The sequence below is a fragment of the Dermacentor silvarum genome, chromosome 1, assembly GCF_013339745.2.
Source record: "Dermacentor silvarum isolate Dsil-2018 chromosome 1, BIME_Dsil_1.4, whole genome shotgun sequence".
Lineage (NCBI taxonomy): Eukaryota > Metazoa > Arthropoda > Arachnida > Ixodida > Ixodidae > Dermacentor > Dermacentor silvarum.
In genome coordinates, this window is record NC_051154.1 from 66,351,773 (window position 1) to 66,374,641 (window position 22,869).

A 22,869-nucleotide genomic window follows, 5' to 3' on the forward strand; every position below is an offset into this window, starting at 1 on the left:
CGACTGAAATGTAATGAACATTCCGCACTGCGCTCACTGTGTATACATAGTAAACGAACAAGGCATGCCCGCTTACCTCCGGTTAAACACGCAAGTAAAGCTCACCTATGAAGCCGTTAAAAATCTCCCGTTTTACTGCGATATAGAAATCGTTTGGGCTGAGGCTCATCCTTCGAAATATTAGGTGACGCTCACGATTGGTGGGGGTATATAGTAGCGCTACACAAACGGAGGTAGAAGGCACGAGAAGCAGGACATCACTGACTGTCAGCTAATCCTTGTATTGGAAAGAAGTGGAAATATACTCAAAAAGAAGCAAGAAAAGTAAGAATTCACCAGGCACGCGATTTCCATCACAACAGTTGGAATCATGGTGCTCTACGTGTGCTGGCAAGATACTCAATATTTTGTGCGCGTGCTTTGTTCAGCGCATGTCTTGATTTACTTGGCCTCTTTGTTCCTTTGTGTTTCGCTGCCATACCACCATGAGTGTTCATCAACTCGCCCAGTTATCCATTATGACATTTACAAGGCATGGTATAAACCACATTACAAATGCTAGTACTAGTGTTATTTGTGTAGTGCGTCGACTACTACGATACGCTGTGTTGAAAGGCCGTGCGACCCCGGCAGCTATGCTTATGCACCTGACACCTCGTGCCAGACACTCACGACCGCCCAGAGCACATTTAGATCACATATCTCCGTATTTAGATAAACATGCGCATGCTAAGTGGTGTGCCTACCTCCCAATAACGAAATTAGTTTTTCGAAAGCTAGTGAATATATGCGCTTCTATATGACTATTTTCGTTGAAAAGGGCAGTTTGGTGCTATACATGCACGGTGGACAAACGGGGTTATGGAACAGCTTATGAAAACTTCAAGACACATGCGGTGATCATGATTTGCACAAATACTGAGGATTTAAAGAATAACTTGGCAAGTGCTTGGGACAAAGCAGCCATGAAGGCTGCGAATTGGTTCTTAAAAGTGCGACACTCTTTATGTACTGCGGATAACGACGCGCGAGACTTCCTAAAGCAGCTCGAGCTCAAGGGAGTTGTGGTCGTGTCACATGGTCAATGTCGACTTTAACAGAAATCGCAAGTGGCACATTAGGCGCTGTTCGATTTATGCACGCGCACACGAAATTCAAGTCTAGTTACGCCTTAAAACTATCTTACTTCGGGTTTTCGAACACAAGGAAATGTTATACCAAATTTCACGAAAACATTCACTACTGCGCTAAAAAGTAGCGATGCGGACAGCGACACTGGTAACCCTCTGCTTATCCTTACGGAGTTGCGCGGCAGCGCGGCAACTAGCCGCTTTAGGGCCCTAGCTTGTTTGCACTCAGCCGCCCAGCGGGAACGCAGTGCGAAAGCGGACAACGCCCATGCCGGTAACGGAAGAGAACGCTGCCCCCGCGCCGCTGCCGAGCAGACTCAGCGGAGTGGGACGATGGCTTGCCTGTTTTGCAGCCAAGCTGACTGCGCGTCCCTCGCGAAGACGCGCTTATGAAAAATGCGACCACGCCGCTGTTCTCCTCACTGCCTGGGCGCGTGAAATGGGAGAGGAGCGGACCGTAAGCGACGGTCAGCAAAAAAACTGTCCACTAAATTTCGCCGTTCTTGCTGTGCTTGTGGCGTGACCGCAATTGCAGCAAATCGGTGCTCTGGTCATTATCGCGGCCAGATGCCAAGCACGACAGAGCCCAACCACGACATGACACGCGCGCGCGCTGAGCCAAGCAGTAAGCGAGATAAAAATGGCGTCTACAATCGAGGGGCGTTCTGACTCGAGAGTATGGAGTAGCAGTAAGCATAAATGTGGTTGACAAATGCTCGAAGTGTTATATTGTGCAACAAAAATGGCTACAATCACGAGCAACGGAGTTCAGTGTAAGCAATAAATGTCGCAGTTTTGCTGAAAAGGCGAAGCATCGATTGCGATAGCAAACTATTAGGCAGCTATACGAAGTAAGATAGTAGTTTTATTGGCTGTTATAAACTTGCAAACACTCGCTTACTAACTAAACTAACTAGTATGGTGTCACGGGCGCACAGACAAACATGAACACATCTCACTCGATGACTGCGGACACTCGCTATCAAAACGCTGGCCTGAGGAAGAGCGGCAGCAGCTGCGAGTGAATTGACCGGCATGGGTCCTCTCGCTTCAACGCGAGCTAAGCGGCGACAACACAGCGCACACGCCTCGGGGCGCCTAGACTGTGTACCCACAACAGATCGCTTTCAAGATAGGGCCCTTGGCGCGTTTCGGCCCGCAGTTGCAATAGAAGAAACCGACGCATCAGAAACACCACGAGTGCAACACGATACTATGAATCACCGCTGAAAAGCTTCCAAATAATATATGTATGATGTACTGCATGTAAATAAGTGTATAAAATACCCAGTCTGTCTATACGAGGAATAAGGATTATAAACAGGGATAAGGTGCCTCAGAAAGGCTGGCCAACGTTTCGATAGGAGGACCTATCTTCGTCAAAGGCGGCCTCGTCATCCTCGGCGGGTTAGTTTTAAAGGGTTAGTGGAGTGACGTCACGTATATGTCGGCTGTGGCTGGCTGTAAAGGGAGAGACTGGGAGACTGGTCTATAGACCTTTTCACTGATTACAAACATAGGCCCTGCACGGCTTCCGGTTTTGCCCACTGACGTAGGTGCTAAATGCAACTGGCAACGAAGCAACCATGCGTTAAAACATAGCAGACTGATAAGGCACGTGACCGGAAGTTTCTTTGGGGCGGCACGCTCGCTGCTGTTATCGCGAGCATGAAACCGTCTATATAGTTAACTGAAAATAAAATAATTTCTTCGTACAACATGCTACTCTTTAATACTAATATTCATAATTAAAACTGTTGCGCAACGCGACGATGGGACTGGACTCAAGCGAAAAAAAACAAAACACGACACCCTAGCGCAAACTACAAACTGTTTTATTTTTCAGAAAGCGAGGCATGATTAGATTTTGGCGTCGCTACATGCCGTCAGTGTCACATGAGCGAACGCAGAGCTGGCAAGAGCGAAATGCACACAAGTCAATGCTATTTAAGTTCTTAGCAAAGCCGACGGGTTCTGTGTGGAGCTTCAACGTATTCAGATGGCATGGTTTGCTCTTGAGTGTGCGGAGCGATCGCTTGACCGAAGATGAAGCGTTATCAGTCACAACACTTAGGGTTCCACTCGTGATACGGTGGCATCTCGGGCGTTGGGCCCAAGGTCTTTCTGGAAAGGTTCTGAGAAATTGTCGGAAAGAGCGGTGCATCTTCCTGTCAATCTCTAGGCTGAGTCACTGGTTGGAACCTTAGGCAGGTTCCGCTTAAAGCTAGCAACATCCCTTTTACTAAATCCGCGCGTAGTAAAAACGAAATAGAAAACCGGTACACATTATGACAATGTATACGAAACGTTGGTTGAAGCCGGCTTGCACATGTAGGCGTATTATTATTTGTTGAAATAGGCGGTGTGTGTGCTTAATGCATATAACAATATTAAACAAGGAAAACTAATTACTGAGATCGTTTAAGCCCAGTTTCAGTGCACCATACTCAGAACTTACACGATTACTCGTTTCTTTAATGAAATGAAAACACAAGAAATTCAGTCATCCCATAATGGTGACGGCGGCTACTCCTTTTCACATAATAGTAACAATAATAAAAATATTGTAAGAAAAGGAGGAACAACGTCATAGATTGGAAAAATCTAGAGCAGAGTTTGCTAGAAAGAGTCAATGAAGTTCGCATACCGTCCTGTATGCTCACGAACGTAGAGATAAAAGGCGAGAACAAATTGGGGCGCCACACACTACCCTGAGTCCCGGCATACACGCGTATACAGAGTTCCGAACACGGTGAGGAGTCCGCGATGTGCCCTGAGATACGCATGTGCACAGGTGCGGAAGTACACGTATGACATAATGCACGCACAGAGATAGGACAGTCTAAAGTGGGCGTCATCACACGAGACGCGCAGAAATGAGTGTGACACGCAAAATATTCATATTCACACGCAAAAATTCGCATAAATACAAATAGTGGAAGCGGGTTATGGTTACATTACTCTATCCAGTGCGGCACACGTAGTACACGCTAAGTAGGCCCATGTCTTCGAAGGTATCGCCAATTTGTTTTTATCAGCCGTGGTCCGTTTCTGTTTATACAGGGTGTCCCAACTATCATGCACAAGATTTAAGAATATGCAAATGCCCCGTAGCTGGACAGAACCAAGGTAAGGTTGTTTGCCGTCACTTGGAGATATCCCTTACAGTCACGAATTATGATATTCTGTAGGAAAAATTTTTAAACTTGCAGGTATTGTTTTATTAGGTGTCCAGAGCGTGAAGAAAGGAATTCACATCTCTAGGGCAATTATTATGCAAATTCGATCGTGCCCTCATATGGAGACATCGTGATTTAGTACTAACCTTTTTTTTTCGCAAGTACGCTTTGGCAGTTTACGAAAAAGAGGGAAATTATTTATTCAAGATTTGGCGACTGGTGCATCAACGGGTTCACAGGTTGTAACACTGGAAGAAACAGTCATTTTTAGCTGCGATGCAAAGGCAAACACCGCATTTCCGGCAGCGGACTCTGGTTTTCGCCACATACTTCTCGTACTTGCACCTCTGCAGAAACGACCACTGGCAATTCGCATCGTACTTCACAAAAAAAAAAAGAAAGATCGCAACACGTGTAGAGCTAATACAATGACTTAAAATGAGCTTTTGAGGAAGGATATTAACAGAAACAACGCTAAATTGCAGCGCATACAAATAAAAATTCTAAAATACAAGAGCGACAGCCCGGGCAGGTTTTTGTTCTGCTTTGCTCGAACGAAACTCTGTTGATCTGGCATCAAACTAGGAGTGACTGATATCTAGACAACCACTCGACGAAGCGACATAAATGCCACAGTGATGTCATTCGCTCGATGGTCCGGCAAGAAGAGCGTCTACCATCTCCACGATCAAACAGTACCTATAGCGTTCTTTGTTCCGCGTTTAAAAATTGCCGCCACTCCACGATAAAACTAATACTCAAAAAGAAAATTTTAATTCTTCGACAGTAAACTAGATGGCGCAACAAATTCGTCTCCATACGGAGACACCGTGACTAGAGTCTAGGTCTCTACCGTGACTTACTCGCCCTTTATTTACTACGCCGGCGACCCATACGCACCGCGCGAAAATTTACCAGCTCGTGAAAAAATGAAGGCAACATTTTGTCGTCTATTTCAGCAACAAGCGAACGTCCCTTTCCTGCAGAGTTATGGTGCCGCCATCGGTTCCTTGCACAGAAACACACACGCCTCCTATCGAACTTTATTGAGGGTGATGGTACAGTCTAATTTCGCACAAACAGAAAACGCGGTAGCCATAGAATCTTCCACTGCCGGATTATGTGAGTATTATGCAAGAAGGTACGCGCTGCCGAGCTCCGCAAGCGCCAGCGCAGAAATATTGAAGTTGTCGCAATTTGCACAGGCGGCTTCATTCGCAGCTTCTTGTTGTGATCTCCGTGCGTAAATTTGCAGTGATTATCACATACTTTATCGGAACATAGTCCCAAATATTCTTTCGCTCTTCTTTTCTTGGGCATCATACTATAGAAATGACCGGAAGCACCATATTGTATTTTTGGTAAGCATTTTTTGATTGATCCTCTAAGTGAAGTCACGCTTGACGAACTGTTGATAAAAGCGTCGTTCGCAACACAACTGATGTCCACTTCTGCTCTTGTCAGAGCTGAGAACAACGCTGGTTTAGGCCGCCTGATCTATATTTCAGAGCGAAGAAATAAGTGTGCATCTTGATCTTTGAAGCAGAAATACCGCCAACAATTGATGCAGGCTCCGGTGATTCGGCCTCGGAGATAAGCTTCCGCTAACCTTGTCGCTCTCACATTGGCGTTGTAGAAGCTTCCACATCTTTTAGCAACTTCTAAACACGCAGTAACAGACACCTGTAGCTTATCACTGCACAAACTAACGGCCACAGACGACAGTTTCTCCCTCGGCCTACTTTATTTGCTGCGTGCCATCTGCCAGAAGTACCAGACGACGCGCGCGCAGTTCGGTAACTTTCTACCGTTCTACTGAGCGTAGAGAAGTGGTGAACTACGCTCCAGACGGGTCGGTCGGCACACCTACTCCTCTAGCCACCATAGCTAGGGCCTGTGGGGTTTATGTCACACTTCCGCAACCTTGTAGGCGAACCGGGAAACGTAGAGCGTACAAAGGCAACTTGTGCTACCGAATCTAATTTAGCGAACACCGGAATGCCGTGAATGATGCGTTGCATTTCAGTTCTCCACGTTAACCACGCTGACAAGATGCACGTCCTTGTCCATATGAACAGACGAAAGCTGTACCATCTTTCGGTCGGTGGCAGTCCGTTTCCGACATGTAACTGCGTTATGTCTAGAAAGATCACAATGGTTACATTCCGCGTATCTTATACGGTATACGCGGCCCTGGCGGGCGCTCCTTGATTGCAGTATAGAAGCACGTGCTAGTAGTGTTGACCGGTAGGATTGTCCTCTGGCTTGCCGGCCTTGTAGTACAGGTTTTTTATGAGCTGCCAGAACACCGTGCTGAAGAAAAGATTACGGCAGAAACTCCACTGGAGTTGTCTAAGTATGCGAAAGCATTGTGCCACTTTCTCATCTACACACAGCCCAGTGTCATTATCTGTCTTATCACGCTTTATCCGACAAGTATAAACCCTTATCAAGCCTTATGGGTTGTTATGAACCTTATAGGACTCAAACCGATAGTTATAAAACCTTATCGCAATTGATTCGATCCTTATCAACCCTGATCTGTCCTTTTAAACCTTATCGGACATGATCCGACCCTTATCAACTCTTATTGGTCCTTATTAACCTTATCGGACATGATCCGGCCTTTATCAACTGTTATTGGTTCATATCAACCTTATCAGAATTGATCCGACAATTATAAGTCCTTGCTCCCAGTGATATAGACATAGCGCACCGTGTACCGGGAAAGCAGGGCACACATATTATTGCGCGGTTCTGCTCACGGTAAAAGAAAAACAGACTTCGCGGTAAAAGCAAGAAAGGCAAGACTAAACACAAGAGCTATTGGGCTTTCTGGGAATTCAGTTGCCCCCATCTACGTCAATGACCACCTGACGCCAGAGAATAAGCGACTTTTCGCACAGGCCCTTGAGCTGAAAAAAGCTAAGGGATGGAAATTTCCCTGGACAGATAATTGCATTATCAAGGCCAGGAAATCGGAAGATAGTAGAGTGCACCGCATCTCTGGCGCGGGTGATCTTGCCGTATATTTAAATAACTTGTCATCGTACGCACCTGTTTACCACTTCAGTCGCTGTACAGAATGGATTCGTCCATATTTTCATTCGAACGCACTAAAGCACTTCTCAAGGACAATGAGTCTGTATTCTCTTTAATTCATTTTAACATCCGGAGCTTCGCAAACACTACGATGACGTTTGTGCTTTCTTTTCAGTCATCGATCACACGTTTTCATTCATATGTTTATCAGAAACTTGGTTGACCTCACATGACGGCGCCTTGTACGGAATATCTGGCTACACATATCAGAATATTGTCATCGTGAGGATAGTCGTAGTGGCGGTTCAGCTGTTCTTGTTGATTCTACTGTACCTTATCGGCGGCGACTTGACGTGTCATTAAGCACACCACTTTGTGAATCCGTATGCATTGAAATTGACCATCATCATCTGCCAATGACTAACCGTAACACCGTCATTCTATCACTTTACCGATCACCCTCTTCATCATCATATGCAGAATTTTGCGCAGAATTTGAAGTAATGTTAAACAAGTTAATCGAAGAGAACAAGAATGTAGTTATCTGTGGTGACATAAACATTAACATTGCTGATCAACACAGCCAATCCTGCTCTGAATATGTACGCTGTTTTCTTGGTTGCGGCTTTTCGTCAGTAATACGTACTCCAACTAGATACGATTCCAATACATTGATCGATCACATCTTGGTCAGTCTGCCTACCGACGATATTACAGCAGGAGTGTTGGACTATGCTATTACGGATCATTACCCGATATTTTTGTGTTTCGGGTCTAAAGAGTTCCACCGTATTAGAAATAACGTGCGCACTACTTTTGATTCAAAAAAATTTTTGGACACCATTCGAAACACTATTTGGAGCGAACTATATCACGAAAACAACCCCGAAACTGCATTCGAATCTTTTTCAACTAAGATAAGAGAATGTATCAGTCAGTCTTCTTCCGAAATCACGGTTAAGCAATGGTTTCGCACGCCTAGGAATCCTTGGATAACTAAGGCACTAATGAATTCTATAATGAAAAAAGATAATCTTCGCAGGAAGGTCAAGGCAGAACCGTTTAATCATTCCCTAAGGTGTCGGCTAAAAATTTCTTCCAATATTCTGGGAGCTGCTCTGAGGCACGCTAAACGGGAATACTATCAAAATAAGATTAGAAATAATTGTGGCAACACCAGGCAGAAGTGGCAAGTAATTAAAGAATTTCTTAACAACAATGAGCCTAAAACACACCCAGCTGCCATAACTCTTAACGAAAACAGATACACGGATTCTGGTTCCATCGCTGAAGTTTTCAGTTCACATTTCAGTACCCCTGTAGATACTAATAAAACCACTCAATCGGAACTCACACTGCCAAGTCTTCCACGTACTCCTCAATCTTTCTTTTTGTACCCCACGGCACCAGATGAAGTTAACGATATTATCTTATCATCAAAGAATACTGGCCCAGGTCTCGATCAAATTTGCGCTTCCAAAATTAAACTTGTATCAAATGAGCTTTCACCAATCTTAGCCTATTTAATCAATAAGCTTTTTTCAGCTGCTGTGTTTCCGCATAGCCTGAAAGCAGGTAAAATTATCCCGATTTTTAAGAAAGGTGATCGCGAATGCTCTAACAACTGTCGCCCAATTTGCATTTAACCTTTCTTTAGTAAAGTAATTGAAAAAACTAATCTACATCCGCTTAATGAAATACTTATCCAAATTTGACTTATTATCTGATGACCAATTTGGCTTCCGTCCAGGTTTTTCAACAGAGGTTGCACTAATTACTTTCACTGACAGAGTTAAATTGGCAATTGATGAAGGCCTACTTTTTGGAGCTGTGTTCATTGATTTTACTAAGGCCTTTGATACAATTAATCATAACATTCTCTTTCATAAACTTGACTGTTACGGCATATCTGGACCCCCCTTACAGCTGATTAAAAGCTATCTTACTAACCGGACGCAAGTTGTTCAAATAAATGATTCATTCTCATCTCCAAAGATCACTAACGTTGGCGTTCCCCAGGGATCGATCCTGGGACCCCTCCTGTTTTTGTTATTTATAAATGATTTACCACTTCGTTTGAAACACACTAATGCTCTTCTCTATGCTGATGACACTACAATTTTTACCGCACATAAGGACCCACTCATACTACAACATTCACTAAACATCGACTTAGATAACCTTCTTTCATGGTGTGAATCGAACGCATTACGTATCAATCCATCGAAGACTAATTTTATGGTGTTTCATTCCCCACAGTTATTGCCGAACATCTCTTCATTAGCGGTGACACTTGATGGATACTTCATTCATACATCTGCTTCCACAAAATTTCTTGGTGTAATATTAGATAAACATTTGAAATTCAGTGAGCATGCTCAGTCCCTAACTCAAAAAGTGTCTTTCGGTATTCATGTGATTATCAAAACACGGCCTTAATTTTCAACCGAAATCCTTCTTTCCTTATATTACGCATTTATTCATAGCCATCTGTCGTACTGCCCATCATCATGGGGAAATACGTATTGGTCGCATATAGGTCATCTTGAACGCTTACAAAAGCAAGCTTTAAGACTTATCACTTTCAACCCATTTTCATCACCATACGCCCCCATTTTTCGCAGTCTGAATATTTTGCCTCTGCGTAAACTTGTTAGCCACAAAATTCTTATAATCATGTTTCGTGTTTTAAATCATGAATTATACATTTCAAGCTTTTCTGATGTCACTCTTGTAAATACTAACAACACAAGGTTTTCAACTAACCGTAATCTACTTTTACCCAAAATACGTACAAACTATGGTCGAATGACGACAAGATTTTCATGTATAACTCTGTGGAACAAGCTACCGTTTGACTTGAAATCATGCACAATGCACTCATTTTGTAAACGTCTTAAAATGGAATTGTTAAACGATTTGTGACTTTATTGTTTTTTTTATTTCTTTGTTTGAAGCAAATTGTCATTATTACTTATATTGCCCTACTTTTTTTTCTACTCGCTTTTTTTTCGCACACTTTTTTCTATATTTTGCTGCGATTTCGCCACTGTTTGCTGACCAATGAACTAATCCTCTGTTTAATTTTTGTTAGGAGGTCCCCCTGACAGTTCTTACTTTGTGACCTCTGATTGTTCAATCACAATGCAAAACGAATGTATATAACAAATGTATATATTTTGAATAAACTTCAAACTTCAAACTTCAAACTTATCGCTCGTTCGCACCTTATCAATCCGCGTCGAACCATTATCAACTGTGATGAAACCCATATAAGCCCTCATCACTCCTTATCAACTCATTGACCGCTTATCTGTCTGTGGTGCGCGACGCGAAATGCATGAGCCCTCAGAGGTCGGTGGCATTTCGATCGGCGACGGAACTCCCCAACGGAAGGCGAATCTCGCGACCACCTAAACGCATCGGGGATGTGACGTGTTTGGCATTAAATTTTCGCGAAATCGGAATTTTCCTAATGTCTACACTGCTGCGAGTCACTGACCTTCGTGCTGTCTCTCGCTTCAACACGAACTAAGCGGCGTCCCCATCGCAGATCGCTTTCAAGACAGGGCCCGCGCGTCTCACTTCAACACAAACTAAGGGGCGAGAACACAGAGCACACGAAGCTATCAGCCCTCGCCGCACTCTGTCCCCATCGCAGATCGCTTTCAAGACAGGGCCCGCGCGTCTCACTTCAACACAAACTAAGGGGCGAGAACACAGAGCACACGAAGCTATCAGCCCTCGCCGCACTCTGTCCCCATCGCAGATCGCTTTCAAGACAGGGCCCGCGCGTCTCACTTCAACACAAACTAAGGGGCGAGAACACAGAGCACACGAAGCTATCAGCCCTCGCCGCACTCTGTCCCCATCGCAGATCGCTTTCAAGACAGGGCCCGCGCGTCTCACTTCAACACAAACTAAGGGGCGAGAACACAGAGCACACGAAGCTATCAGCCCTCGCCGCACTCTGTCCCCATCGCAGATCGCTTTCAAGACAGGGCCCGCGCGTCTCACTTCAACACAAACTAAGGGGCGAGAACACAGAGCACACGAGCTATCAGCCCTCGCCGCACTCTGTCCCCATCGCAGATCGCTTTCAAGACAGGGCCCGCGCGTCTCACTTCAACACAAACTAAGGGGCGAGAACACAGAGCACACGAAGCTATCAGCCCTCGCCGCACTCTGTCCCCATCGCAGATCGCTTTCAAGACAGGGCCCGCGCGTCTCACTTCAACACAAACTAAGGGGCGAGAACACAGAGCACACGGAAGCTATCAGCCCTCGCCGCACTCTGTCCCCATCGCAGATCGCTTTCAAGACAGGGCCCGCGCGTCTCACTTCAACACAAACTAAGGGGCGAGAACACAGAGCACACGAAGCTATCAGCCCTCGCCGCACTCTGTCCCCATCGCAGATCGCTTTCAAGACAGGGCCCGCGCGTCTCACTTCAACACAAACTAAGGGGCGAGAACACAGAGCACACGAAGCTATCAGCCCTCGCCGCACTCTGTCCCCATCGCAGATCGCTTTCAAGACAGGGCCCGCGCGTCTCACTTCAACACAAACTAAGGGGCGAGAACACAGAGCACACGAAGCTATCAGCCCTCGCCGCACTCTGTCCCCATCGCAGATCGCTTTCAAGACAGGGCCCGCGCGTCTCACTTCAACACAAACTAAGGGGCGAGAACACAGAGCACACGAAGCTATCAGCCCTCGCCGCACTCTGTCCCCATCGCAGATCGCTTTCAAGACAGGGCCCGCGCGTCTCACTTCAACACAAACTAAGGGGCGAGAACACAGAGCACACGAAGCTATCAGCCCTCGCCGCACTCTGTCCCCATCGCAGATCGCTTTCAAGACAGGGCCCGCGCGTCTCACTTCAACACAAACTAAGGGGCGAGAACACAGAGCACACGAAGCTATCAGCCCTCGCCGCACTCTGTCCCCATCGCAGATCGCTTTCAAGACAGGGCCCGCGCGTCTCACTTCAACACAAACTAAGGGGCGAGAACACAGAGCACACGAAGCTATCAGCCCTCGCCGCACTCTGTCCCCATCGCAGATCGCTTTCAAGACAGGGCCCGCGCGTCTCACTTCAACACAAACTAAGGGGCGAGAACACAGAGCACACGGAGCTATCAGCCCTCGCCGCACTCTGTCCCCATCGCAGATCGCTTTCAAGACAGGGCCCGCGCGTCTCACTTCAACACAAACTAAGGGGCGAGAACACAGAGCACACGAAGCTATCAGCCCTCGCCGCACTCTGTCCCCATCGCAGATCGCTTTCAAGACAGGGCCCGCGCGTCTCACTTCAACACAAACTAAGGGGCGAGAACACAGAGCACACGAAGCTATCAGCCCTCGCCGCACTCTGTCCCCATCGCAGATCGCTTTCAAGACAGGGCCCGCGCGTCTCACTTCAACACAAACTAAGGGGCGAGAACACAGAGCACACGAAGCTATCAGCCCTCGCCGCACTCTGTCCCCATCGCAGATCGCTTTCAAGACAGGGCCCGCGCGTCTCACTTCAACACAAACTAAGGGGCGAGAACACAGAGCACACGAAGCTATCAGCCCTCGCCGCACTCTGTCCCCATCGCAGATCGCTTTCAAGACAGGGCCCGCGCGTCTCACTTCAACACAAACTAAGGGGCGAGAACACAGAGCACACGAAGCTATCAGCCCTCGCCGCACTCTGTCCCCATCGCAGATCGCTTTCAAGATAGTGCCTGCGTGGCCGCGCCATACGCAGCCTCCGCCTTAGTGCGGTTGATCACTATTCATAGTGGCTTGACGCAGATGGATTAAGAGCTAAAGAGCGATAACGGCTTAGAATGATCGGAATGTCATCAGCGCACCTGGCGCAGCCACCTGCATACAGTAGTTTGCACGGGTCATCAATTCACTTTGCGCCGCCGTCCGCAGCAGTTCGTGTCATCGCAGCGCTGTCGTTCGTACTGTTCGGAAGAAGTTTCATAACATTTATAATGACACCGGGCTGCTTGGAGATGAGCAAGTGGCACAGTGCTTACGCGTATTTAGACAACTCCCAGAGGAGTTTCTGCGTGAATTTTTATTCCACCATCACTAAATCTTTCAAGAAAGCCGTCATATAAACTGTTCTCCTTTGACTTTTGTTTCGCACTGCCGGTACAATACATTCTCATTATTCTGATATACAGGGTGTTTCATTTTAGCTGCACCAAATTTTTAAAAATTGCCTGTGGCAGATAGCACAATTATAATCCTTGATCTAACCTACTCGATGCGGCGACCATTACTTCCACGAGAAATCAAAACGCCTAATTGAATAATTAACATAATTACGTTGATTAACTTTTTAATTAATTATTTTACGGCACATCTTTCAATCTACGAATTATAGCCGCTGAGTTCGCAAGGAGTATCCACTTGGAAAGAATTCTCAGGACTGAACCAGTTTCGAGATATTACTTTTCAAAGTGTCCGACTGAGATGCATGGGCGTTCCAGTTATCCTTTTGAGGAAAATGCAGTTTTAGGCATTGTTGCACAAAGTTAACTGGAACGCCCATGCATTTCGTCGGACACATTGAAAAGTATTATTTCGAAACTGGTTCAGCCCTGAAAATTCGTTCCAAGTGGATACGCCTTGCGAACACAGCAGCTATAATTCGTAGATTGAAAGATGTGCCGCAAAATAAATAATTAAAACTTTAATCAACGTAATTATGTTAATTATTCAATTAGGCGTTTTGATTTCTCGTGGAAGTAATGGTCGCCGCATCGAGTAGTTTAGATCAAGGATTATAATTGTGCTATCTGCCACAGGCAATTTTTAAAAATTTGGTGCAGCTAAAATGAAACACCCTGTATTCGCCTTCTGCAAGCGTGGGTGTTTAACCCAATTGGCATAAAAAAAAGGTAAAAAATTTACCCCAGGGGACAAGATATTCAGTTTCTGAGCGCGGTGTCCTATAGGTTCGATTCTCACCACTGACAACGTTTTTTCTTTCGAAGTTCGATCTGCTTTTTTACACATGAATTTCTTTATAGCTATTCATCTTAAATGACAGATGGACGGGTTTCCTCGTTGGGTATATAGGTACAGAAATGCTTACGCATTTAAAATCCTTCGTCCTAGGCTGCGCTTGCTTGCTAACCGTGTCAAGCTTGCTGGGCCGCGATTTTGTAGCGATGCCATTTCCTATGATATACCTTTTTTGTACTTTTCACGCTTCGTCATTGGTCAGAGTGACGCGCTGCCCACGTTATCACTGGTATGAGTCGGCCGAGAAAGAAGAGATAAAACCAACTATTCAAGATTATTACCATTACTACTAAATACTAAGGTTCTTCCCTAGCGCTATAGTTTTGCTTTCGTGATGCTTTACAGTGGATTTGCAAAGAGACGGTGATAAGATGACAGAATTTCAAACTATTTGCTTCACACGCCTGTCACGAGTTGCAACGAGGAAAAAAGAGTAATAAAAGGAACACGCCGTTTCCTTTGATCGGGACGCATTTTGCTGCTGCACCTGCAATTGACCATTAAGCGGCTAAGCCTACTAAGCTCAGCCAGCACCCACGGTGTCGTACCACGGAAAAGCAGCATGTCCCATGCCCAGTAGCATTGACGCCGTTTCTGAGGGTAACATCGACAAAATATCGGTCTTCTACCGGGACGTGGCGCACGCCCGGTAGAAGACAATCTTCAGGTGACGCGCGCATGCAGGTGAAATCATGCAACCTTGTTGCCAATCGTGAAAAGAACCGTGGCCATGACAGAATAACGGACGACGCCCTTGTTCTGTCTCCTTTTTTGTTATAGCGGAAAAGGCAGTTCGTCCTAGTTCTCTCCGTCACGGAAAGGCTGCACGCACCCCACAACACGGACGTCATGGCGAAGGTCCAAGAGAAAGGCGTGGTTTCGGTGCCCGAGCTTATGTGCTGCGAGGAAGTCGCCGTGAGGACTCCGAGGAACATAATAAAAAACGTGGTTACCGTGAGCTTCGGCTTCTTGTTGCTCTTCACAGCGTTCCAGTCGGTGTCCAACCTGCAGAGCAGCATAAACTCGGAACAGGGCCTGGGCACATTCACGATGGCGACCATCTACATCGCGCTCGTAATTTCGTGCATGTTCGTGCCGACGCTCATGATCCGCAAGCTAAGCCTTAAGACCACGCTGGTCGTGTCCATGTCCATGTACGTATTCTACTTCGTTGCCAACTTCTACCCGACCTGGGCGACCCTGATCCCGGCCTCCATCGTGATGGGTCTGGGAGGCGCCCCCCTTTGGACCGCCAAGTGCGCGTACCTGACCACCATGGCCAACGACTATGCGGCGCAGACTCGGCAGAAACCGGTCGACGTGGTGACCCGCTTCTTCGGGCTCTTCTTCATGATCTTCCAGACGGCCCAGATTTGGGGGAACCTCATCTCATATTACGTGCTCAGGCCGGCTGGCAGACCGGCCAACGTCAGCGTGAACATCGATAGCTGCGGGATTCGTTTCGTGACGGCCGAGGACGACGCAGACAATGAGAACCTGCAACCGCCAGACAGCGCCAAACTTTACACGCTCATGGGCATCTACACAGCGTGCTCGCTGCTCGCGGTGCTCAGCATGCTGGTTCTGTTAGACCCGCTGGCGTCACCGCCAAGGCTTACCTCGAAGAAGCCGGCAGCGCTGCTCGTGGAGACGCTGAGGCACCTGCGCAAGCCGTACCAGTGGGCCATCCTGCCGCTCACTATTTACAGCGGCGTCCAGCAGGCTTTTCTCATCGCTGACTTCACGCAGGTGACGTTGCTTCGAAACAAACTCGGAATAGGCGCAGTGCATGCTTATGTATTTAGCATCTTGAGGCCCGTATTCACAAACGGAACTTACCCTTAACTTAAGTAGCCGGTCGATGTTTAACGCGTTTCATAGACAAATCTTGTACTTAAGGTAAACTTTAATCGACACTTGAGTGCCCGAAAGTAAAGTACAGCCATTGGCAAGCTTAAGTGCGACTTTCGCTCTCGCCTAGCAAGCAAGATGGTCGACTGCTACGGCAGCCCCACCGACTTCGCTGATTTCGCCGGACGTGTGCACGATATTAAGGAGGATGAGGCATTCCGATACGCGCCGCCACTACGGCCACGCCTTAGGGATCGACAGAATCCCATGGAAGCATATAATGACGCGGAATTATCGTAGCGGTACCGCTTTTCCAAGCAAGTGGTGCTACGGCTGTTGGAAATGCTGCCTCTAGCCCCAAAAGACAACCAACGCGGTCACCCCGTGCCGCCGCTGTCCAGCTTCTGATTTTCTACGGCGCCGGAACCTTTCAGGTTGTCACCGGGGACCTCGTTAATGTTTAATTAATTGAATTGATGCGCGAAACGAGCTCCAGGAACACGGCGCATTCTTCTTCGGAAAAGTTTTTTTTCCATCGTCTGCGCTGGTTGAAAGCGCGCGCGCGCACACACACACACGCACACACACACACACGCACACACACACACACGCACACACACACACGCACACACACACGCACACACACACGCACACACACACACACACACACACACACACACACACACACACACACACACACACACACACACACACACACACACACACACACACACACACACACACACACACACACACACACACACACACACACACACACACACACACACACACACACACACTCTCTCTCTCTCTCTCTCTCTCTCGCACAAACACCGCACGATTTCAGCAAATAAAAAAAAAGTCGGGACGGCGACACACACAACCGCAGTGGCTGCGCGCAGCTGCGAGAACCAATGTGAACTTGTGGCTAGAAGAGTTTGGAGTAAAGCGCTAAAACCCAATAGTTTGTATTTTACTCAGCAGAATGCGCGTGCAAGCACTGCAACATTTATATCCGCATTACTCTGCTGCAATTTTTTTTTTGTTACGATTGAACCGATCGTACACGTAAATTATTTACGTATCCTCGACACCAGACGACATACTTGACCAGAAAAGTGTTACTTTCGAAAGTAATACTTCAGTGTCGTTTTTGAAGTACTCTCCTAAAACTTTCTTAACACTTGTACTTTTCCCGCACTTATTGACGCCCTACTTAAGTTCTGTTTCGGAATACGGACCTGATGTTTACAGGTTGCGTGTCATTTCCCGATTTTCGTGAAATTGATCCAGGGAAGCTATAGATGGAAACATTCGTTGTTTGACGTTACACAGTAATAAACGATCGAAATGCTTTGAATTATCCAACATGAATCACCAGAGTAAATTCCATCTCACATGAGCCGAATTTAAGTCAAGTATCTAATTAATCTGCGCCAGACAAGCTGGTACCTCTTGTTGGTCGTAAATTAGCCGACCAACTTTCCACTGAGTGGAAATACTATTGCTGACAGGATAATGTTACGGTCGTTGTGTGCTCGACGTCCTAGAGTACGGATATGCCTATTAATTTGTTCTTCTCTCTCATTTCAGGCTTATGTGAGCTGCACTCTTGGTATTCACTACGTGGGCTTCATCATGATAACTTTTGGCCTGGCTGATGCTGTCTTTTCGATGGCATTTGGCACCATCATTAAGTTCGTCGGCAGGATACCCATATTTCTTCTCGGTGCTGCTGTGAACGGCGCTGTAGTAGTTGTTCTATGTGTGTGGAAACCCACGCCGAACGAGTTCTACGTTTTCTTTCTCATTGCCGGCTGTTGGGGCCTAGGTGACGCTGTCTGGCAAACGCAAGTCAATGGTGAGCTCAACTGCATGTCAATAAGAAAAAAAAAAGGGATAGAACTGATCGTTTATCAGACAACGAGATCATGTTGCTCCAACCACTTGACGACGTGACTGCTTTTTTGCTCTCTATTTGCTGTCTGAACACCCCAACGGATAATAGATATTACATTTGCGGAATCATATTAGCCAGTTGCGGCTTATAAAATACAGGTTCATTGTAGCGAATATCAAACAATGCCGGAGATAAGAACGGAGTTACCCTTTAGCCCAAGTGGGCTCTGCTTTGCCGTTTTATTTTAACTGAAAGTGTCAATGACCGTTATATTAATCGCGACGACAGGAGACGAACAGTTTTTAGATTGGGTCTGTACTCTAGAACAATCGAATCGTAACGTCCAGCGTGATGCATCCCTGCGGCGAAGGGAATTCTCCGAGGTCGCGGGCGTTTGGTGTTGCTCATCCTGCCATTGCAATAGACAACTGCAAGACTTTCAAACAGCGCCTAATCACAGTGTGCTCGTGCACAAATTATACTTCATTACGCTTCGGCCAGCTTAGACATGCCATTTGACTTAACAGGTTTTATTTTAACGTGTCTGCTATGTAGAGCCAGAAGTAAAGACAGCGCAGAGCAATACTGCATTTCTACTTGGCTTCTTACCCATTGTTGGCCAAAGTAAAGGTAAATAATCAATGCGCATGACGCACACACGACGGGAAGCTCGCAAACAACGTCACGCTTCGCAAGCATGGCATCGCAACGCTACTCACGCTTGGGAAGCGTGATGAATCTGATCGATGAAAACATACGCACGAATTGATTGTGTAAGACGTGTCTTCATATCACGCTTTCCAAGCGCTAGGCGAAGCAAAATTCATGTCTAGGAAGCGTGGTTGCTATCTTTCACGAAAACTAAGCACGTAAAAGATGATAGATCATGGATTTTATTGGCGCAAGGGCCAGGTGTGGCCAAAGAGCGACATGCAAACAAGCGCGCAAAAGAAGCCTGCAAAGAGTGTCCCCAACTCACGCTTGCTCAGCGTTTGAAGATTTAAGAGCTGCAGTTTTGATTCGCTGTTTGTAATATCGTTACGTGTAGCTGATGCCGGCTGTTCCGTATCAATATGCTGCGGTTATAGCTTCATTTTGTTTATCTTGATCGTCTGCTGTTTTGCTCAACGAATTGCGTGCAGCAGCAATTTTGTTTTCAATGCCCAGAACATGCGACTTTGCCTTTCCTAATTCCAGCCTTCTATGGCACGGTGTTCACGGAGGACGAGGAAGCTGCCTTCGCCAATTACCGGCTGTGGGAGTCTTTTGGTTTCATCATTGCGTTCGTCATACAGAAGTTGCTTCCAATTCACCTCAAGGTTGCGGTCCTAGCTGCATTCTTGGTCAGCGGCATGTTGGGCTACCTGGCCATCGAGATACATCTCGCGATCAAGAAGCGGAAGATGGTGGTTGTCACAAGGCCTAGCTGATGGTGTCCTCGTGAGGCGATGGGCTCTGCGCCCAACTTGGATTTTAGCCTGTAAATAGTAAAGCTGATTTTGAAATCCGCGTCTTCTGCTCGTAAACGAGTCGAGACGAAAACGGTTACGCAGTATCCTATAAAAAATTGAGATTAGTTCGCATGACTTGCAACCCGGAAGTGTTAAATGCTGTATAACTCAGCGTGTTTTCTGGTGTGCTGCTTCACTGCACCGTGTACGCCGTTTATGTCCCGCTTATGGACGTAGATGTCACCATTAGCGTGCGGCGTGCGTAATTTAGACAGATGTAACTAAAGTACATGCAAGTAACTGATATTCTGATAGCGGTATCAGGAATCGAGAAGGTCCAGATTCAATAACGGGTACTTAAAGATCAGGCTACATTACTTGCTATACAGGTTGTCCCGCGTAACTTGAGCCAAGACTTCAAAAGTGAAAGGCACCTTGGACGCGAATCGAATCATACGTATAGCGTTGGCAAAAGCCTAGAGTAACTCAGCATATTTTTTGTTTTCGCCATAACTAATTATTTAATTACATTTAATTACCCATCGCTTTAATTAATGGCTTAAGACCGCAAGTGTGATACGCAAAGTTGTAGAGCACGTATACAGCTTACCCGCCGCGGTGACTCTGTTAGCTAAGGCGTTGTGCTGCTGAGCACTAGGTCGCGGGATCGAATCCGTGGCGGCCGCATTTTGATGGAGGCGAAATTCAAAAACGCACGTGTGCTTGCGTTGTAGTGCACGTTACAGAAACCCAGGTGGTCAAAATGAATCCGGAGCCCTCCACTACGGCGTGCCTCATAATCGGGACTGATTTTGGCACGTAAACCCCAGAAAGAAGAGCACGTTCAGAAACCGCCTAATAAATTTTCTACGGCATATGTCTCACGTAGTTCTTTATTCCGTGGGCTAGGAAGGCCGCAAAATACGAAAAAAAAAATGCGATGAATACGCTGCCTTTTTCATACCAGGCATGCGTGTTTATCACATGGTTTATGGAGTACTAGTCCTGAAGCCATTTTGACTGTGTTCTCTATGGCAGCTTGGAAATGCGGGTTGAGTGCGCTCTTTCTTTTTTATGCGTATTGTAATCTGAGATATCCCTTACTTTCTTCTTGTCGAAACTGATCAACAAGAAGAAAGTAAGGGATATCCGAAATAATAACGTGGAAAACATTGAGGAAACAGTAAAATATGGACACAGCATGAAATCAATGAGAAGAAAACTTGGCATAGGACAAGGCAAAATGTATGCATTGAAAGATAAGCACGGTAATATAATCAACAATTTCGATGAAATAGTAAAAGCATCGGAAGAATGCTATACTGACCTGTACAGTAATCAGAGCAGTCGAGCTACTTTCATTCGAAGTAGTGATGAACAGGATACAGAGGCTCCTTCTGTAACTAGCGATGGCGTTAGAAGGGCCTTGAAAGACATGAGTCATGACCAGGGGAAAAGCTGCTTAAGAAGATGGAATAACTGTCGATTTAATCAAAGATGGAGGAGATCTCATGCTTGAAAAGCTTGCGGCCCTTTATACACAATGCATAACGACTTCAAGTGCACCAGAAAGCTGGAAGAACGTGAACGTTATACTAATCCATAAGAAGGGAGACGTTAAAGAATTGAAGAATTATTGACCCATTAGCGTGCTTTCAGTATTGTATAAAATATTAACCTAGATAATTTCCAATAGAATCAGGGCAACACTTGACTTCAGCCAACCAAGAGAACAGGCTGGCTTCTTGAAGGGATATTCTACGATGGATCATATCCATGTCATCAATCAGGTAATAGAGAAATCTGCGGAGTACAATCAACCTCGCTATATGGCTTTCATAGATTATGAAAAAAGCATTTGATTCAGTAGAGGTACCAGCAGTCATAGAGGCATTACGCAATCAAGGAATACAGGATGCATACGTGAATATATTGGCAAATATCTACAAGGATTGCACAGCAACCTTGGCTCTCCACAAGAAAAGTAGAAAGATACCTATCAAGAAAGGGGTCAGGCAATGAGACACAATCTCTCCAATGTTATTCACTGCATGCATGCTTAGAAGTATTCAAGCTATTAGACTGGGAAGGCGTAGGAGTGAGGATCAACGGCGAATATCTCAGCAACCTTCGGTTTGCAGATGACATTGTCCTATTCAGCAACAATGGGGACGAATAACAGCAAATGATTGAGGACCTTAACCGAGAAAGTGTAAGAGTGGGGTTGAAAATTAATATGCAGAAGACAAACATAATGTTCAATAGCCTGGCAAGGGAACAAGAATTCAGGATCGCCAGTCAGCCTCTGGAGTCTGTAAAGGAGTACGTTTATCTAGGTCAATTACTCACAGGGGACCCTGATCACGAGAAAGAAATTTACAGAAGAATAAAATTGGGTTGGAGTGCGTACGGCAGGCATTGCCAAATCCTGACTGGGAGCTTACCACTGTCGTTGAAAAGAAAAGTGTACAATCATTGCATTATACTGGTGCTAACATATGGGGCAGAAACTTGGAGGTTAACAAATAAGCTCGAGAACAAGTTAAGAACCGCTCTAAGAGCGATGGAACGAAAAATGCTAGGCCTAACGGTAAGAGACAGGAAGAGAGCGGTGTGGATCAGAGAGCAAACGGAGATAGCCGGTATTCTAGTTGACATTAAGGAAGAAATTGAGCTGGGAAGGCCATGTAGTGCGTAGGATGGATAACCGGTGAACCATTAGAGTTACCGAATGGATACCAAGAGAAGGGAAGCGCAGTCGAGGACGGCAGAAAACTAGGTGGGTTGATGAAGTTAGGAAACTTGCAGGCGCAAGTTGGAATCAGATAGCGCAAGACAGGGGTAATTGAAGAACACAGGGAGAGGCCTTCATCCTGCAGTGGACATAAATATAGGCTGATGATGATGATGAATCTGAGAATGAGTGACAGGCACCGCGTTTATTTTATTGCGATCGCAATTATATGGACACTTCTACCGGATTTCTGCCGTTGCCGTCGCCGTCGCCGTGAGGTTCCCTATAGATAAAATCTTCGCCGCGCGCCGTATGCCCGAGCGGAAGCGTGCGGGGACGCGCCCTATCACGGAGAGCGAACGCACTCAATCACGCACGCGCAAGCAAGGAAGCGGGAAGCCAGCGCCGGAGGGAGCGCGGGGGGGGGGGGGGGGGGCGCACTTCTACGCTGCCAACAACCGCGCTCGTCGCTCGTCCGCACCGTCTCTTATCTCCACACGGCTCTGACCTTTATGAGCCGTGCATTCGCCGCTCAGTTTTCGTTGAAGCG

At 46.4% G+C, this 22,869-nt stretch overlaps 1 protein-coding gene across 1 annotated transcript in view; it reads left to right on the plus strand.

Annotated features, from left to right (window-relative positions):
- LOC119464873 (uncharacterized) overlaps window positions 1–20,184 on the plus strand; it is a 59,069-nt gene extending 38,885 nt beyond the window's left edge. Inside the window, exons 5-7 of the mRNA XM_037725759.2 lie at window positions 15,164–16,132; window positions 17,828–18,095; window positions 19,332–20,184. Of these exons, the coding sequence (XP_037581687.2) occupies window positions 15,164–16,132; window positions 17,828–18,095; window positions 19,332–19,564 (1,470 nt within the window). The 3' untranslated portion in view covers window positions 19,565–20,184. The remainder of the gene's footprint in view (window positions 1–15,163; window positions 16,133–17,827; window positions 18,096–19,331) is intronic.
- Window positions 20,185–22,869: the final 2,685 nt, after the last annotated feature.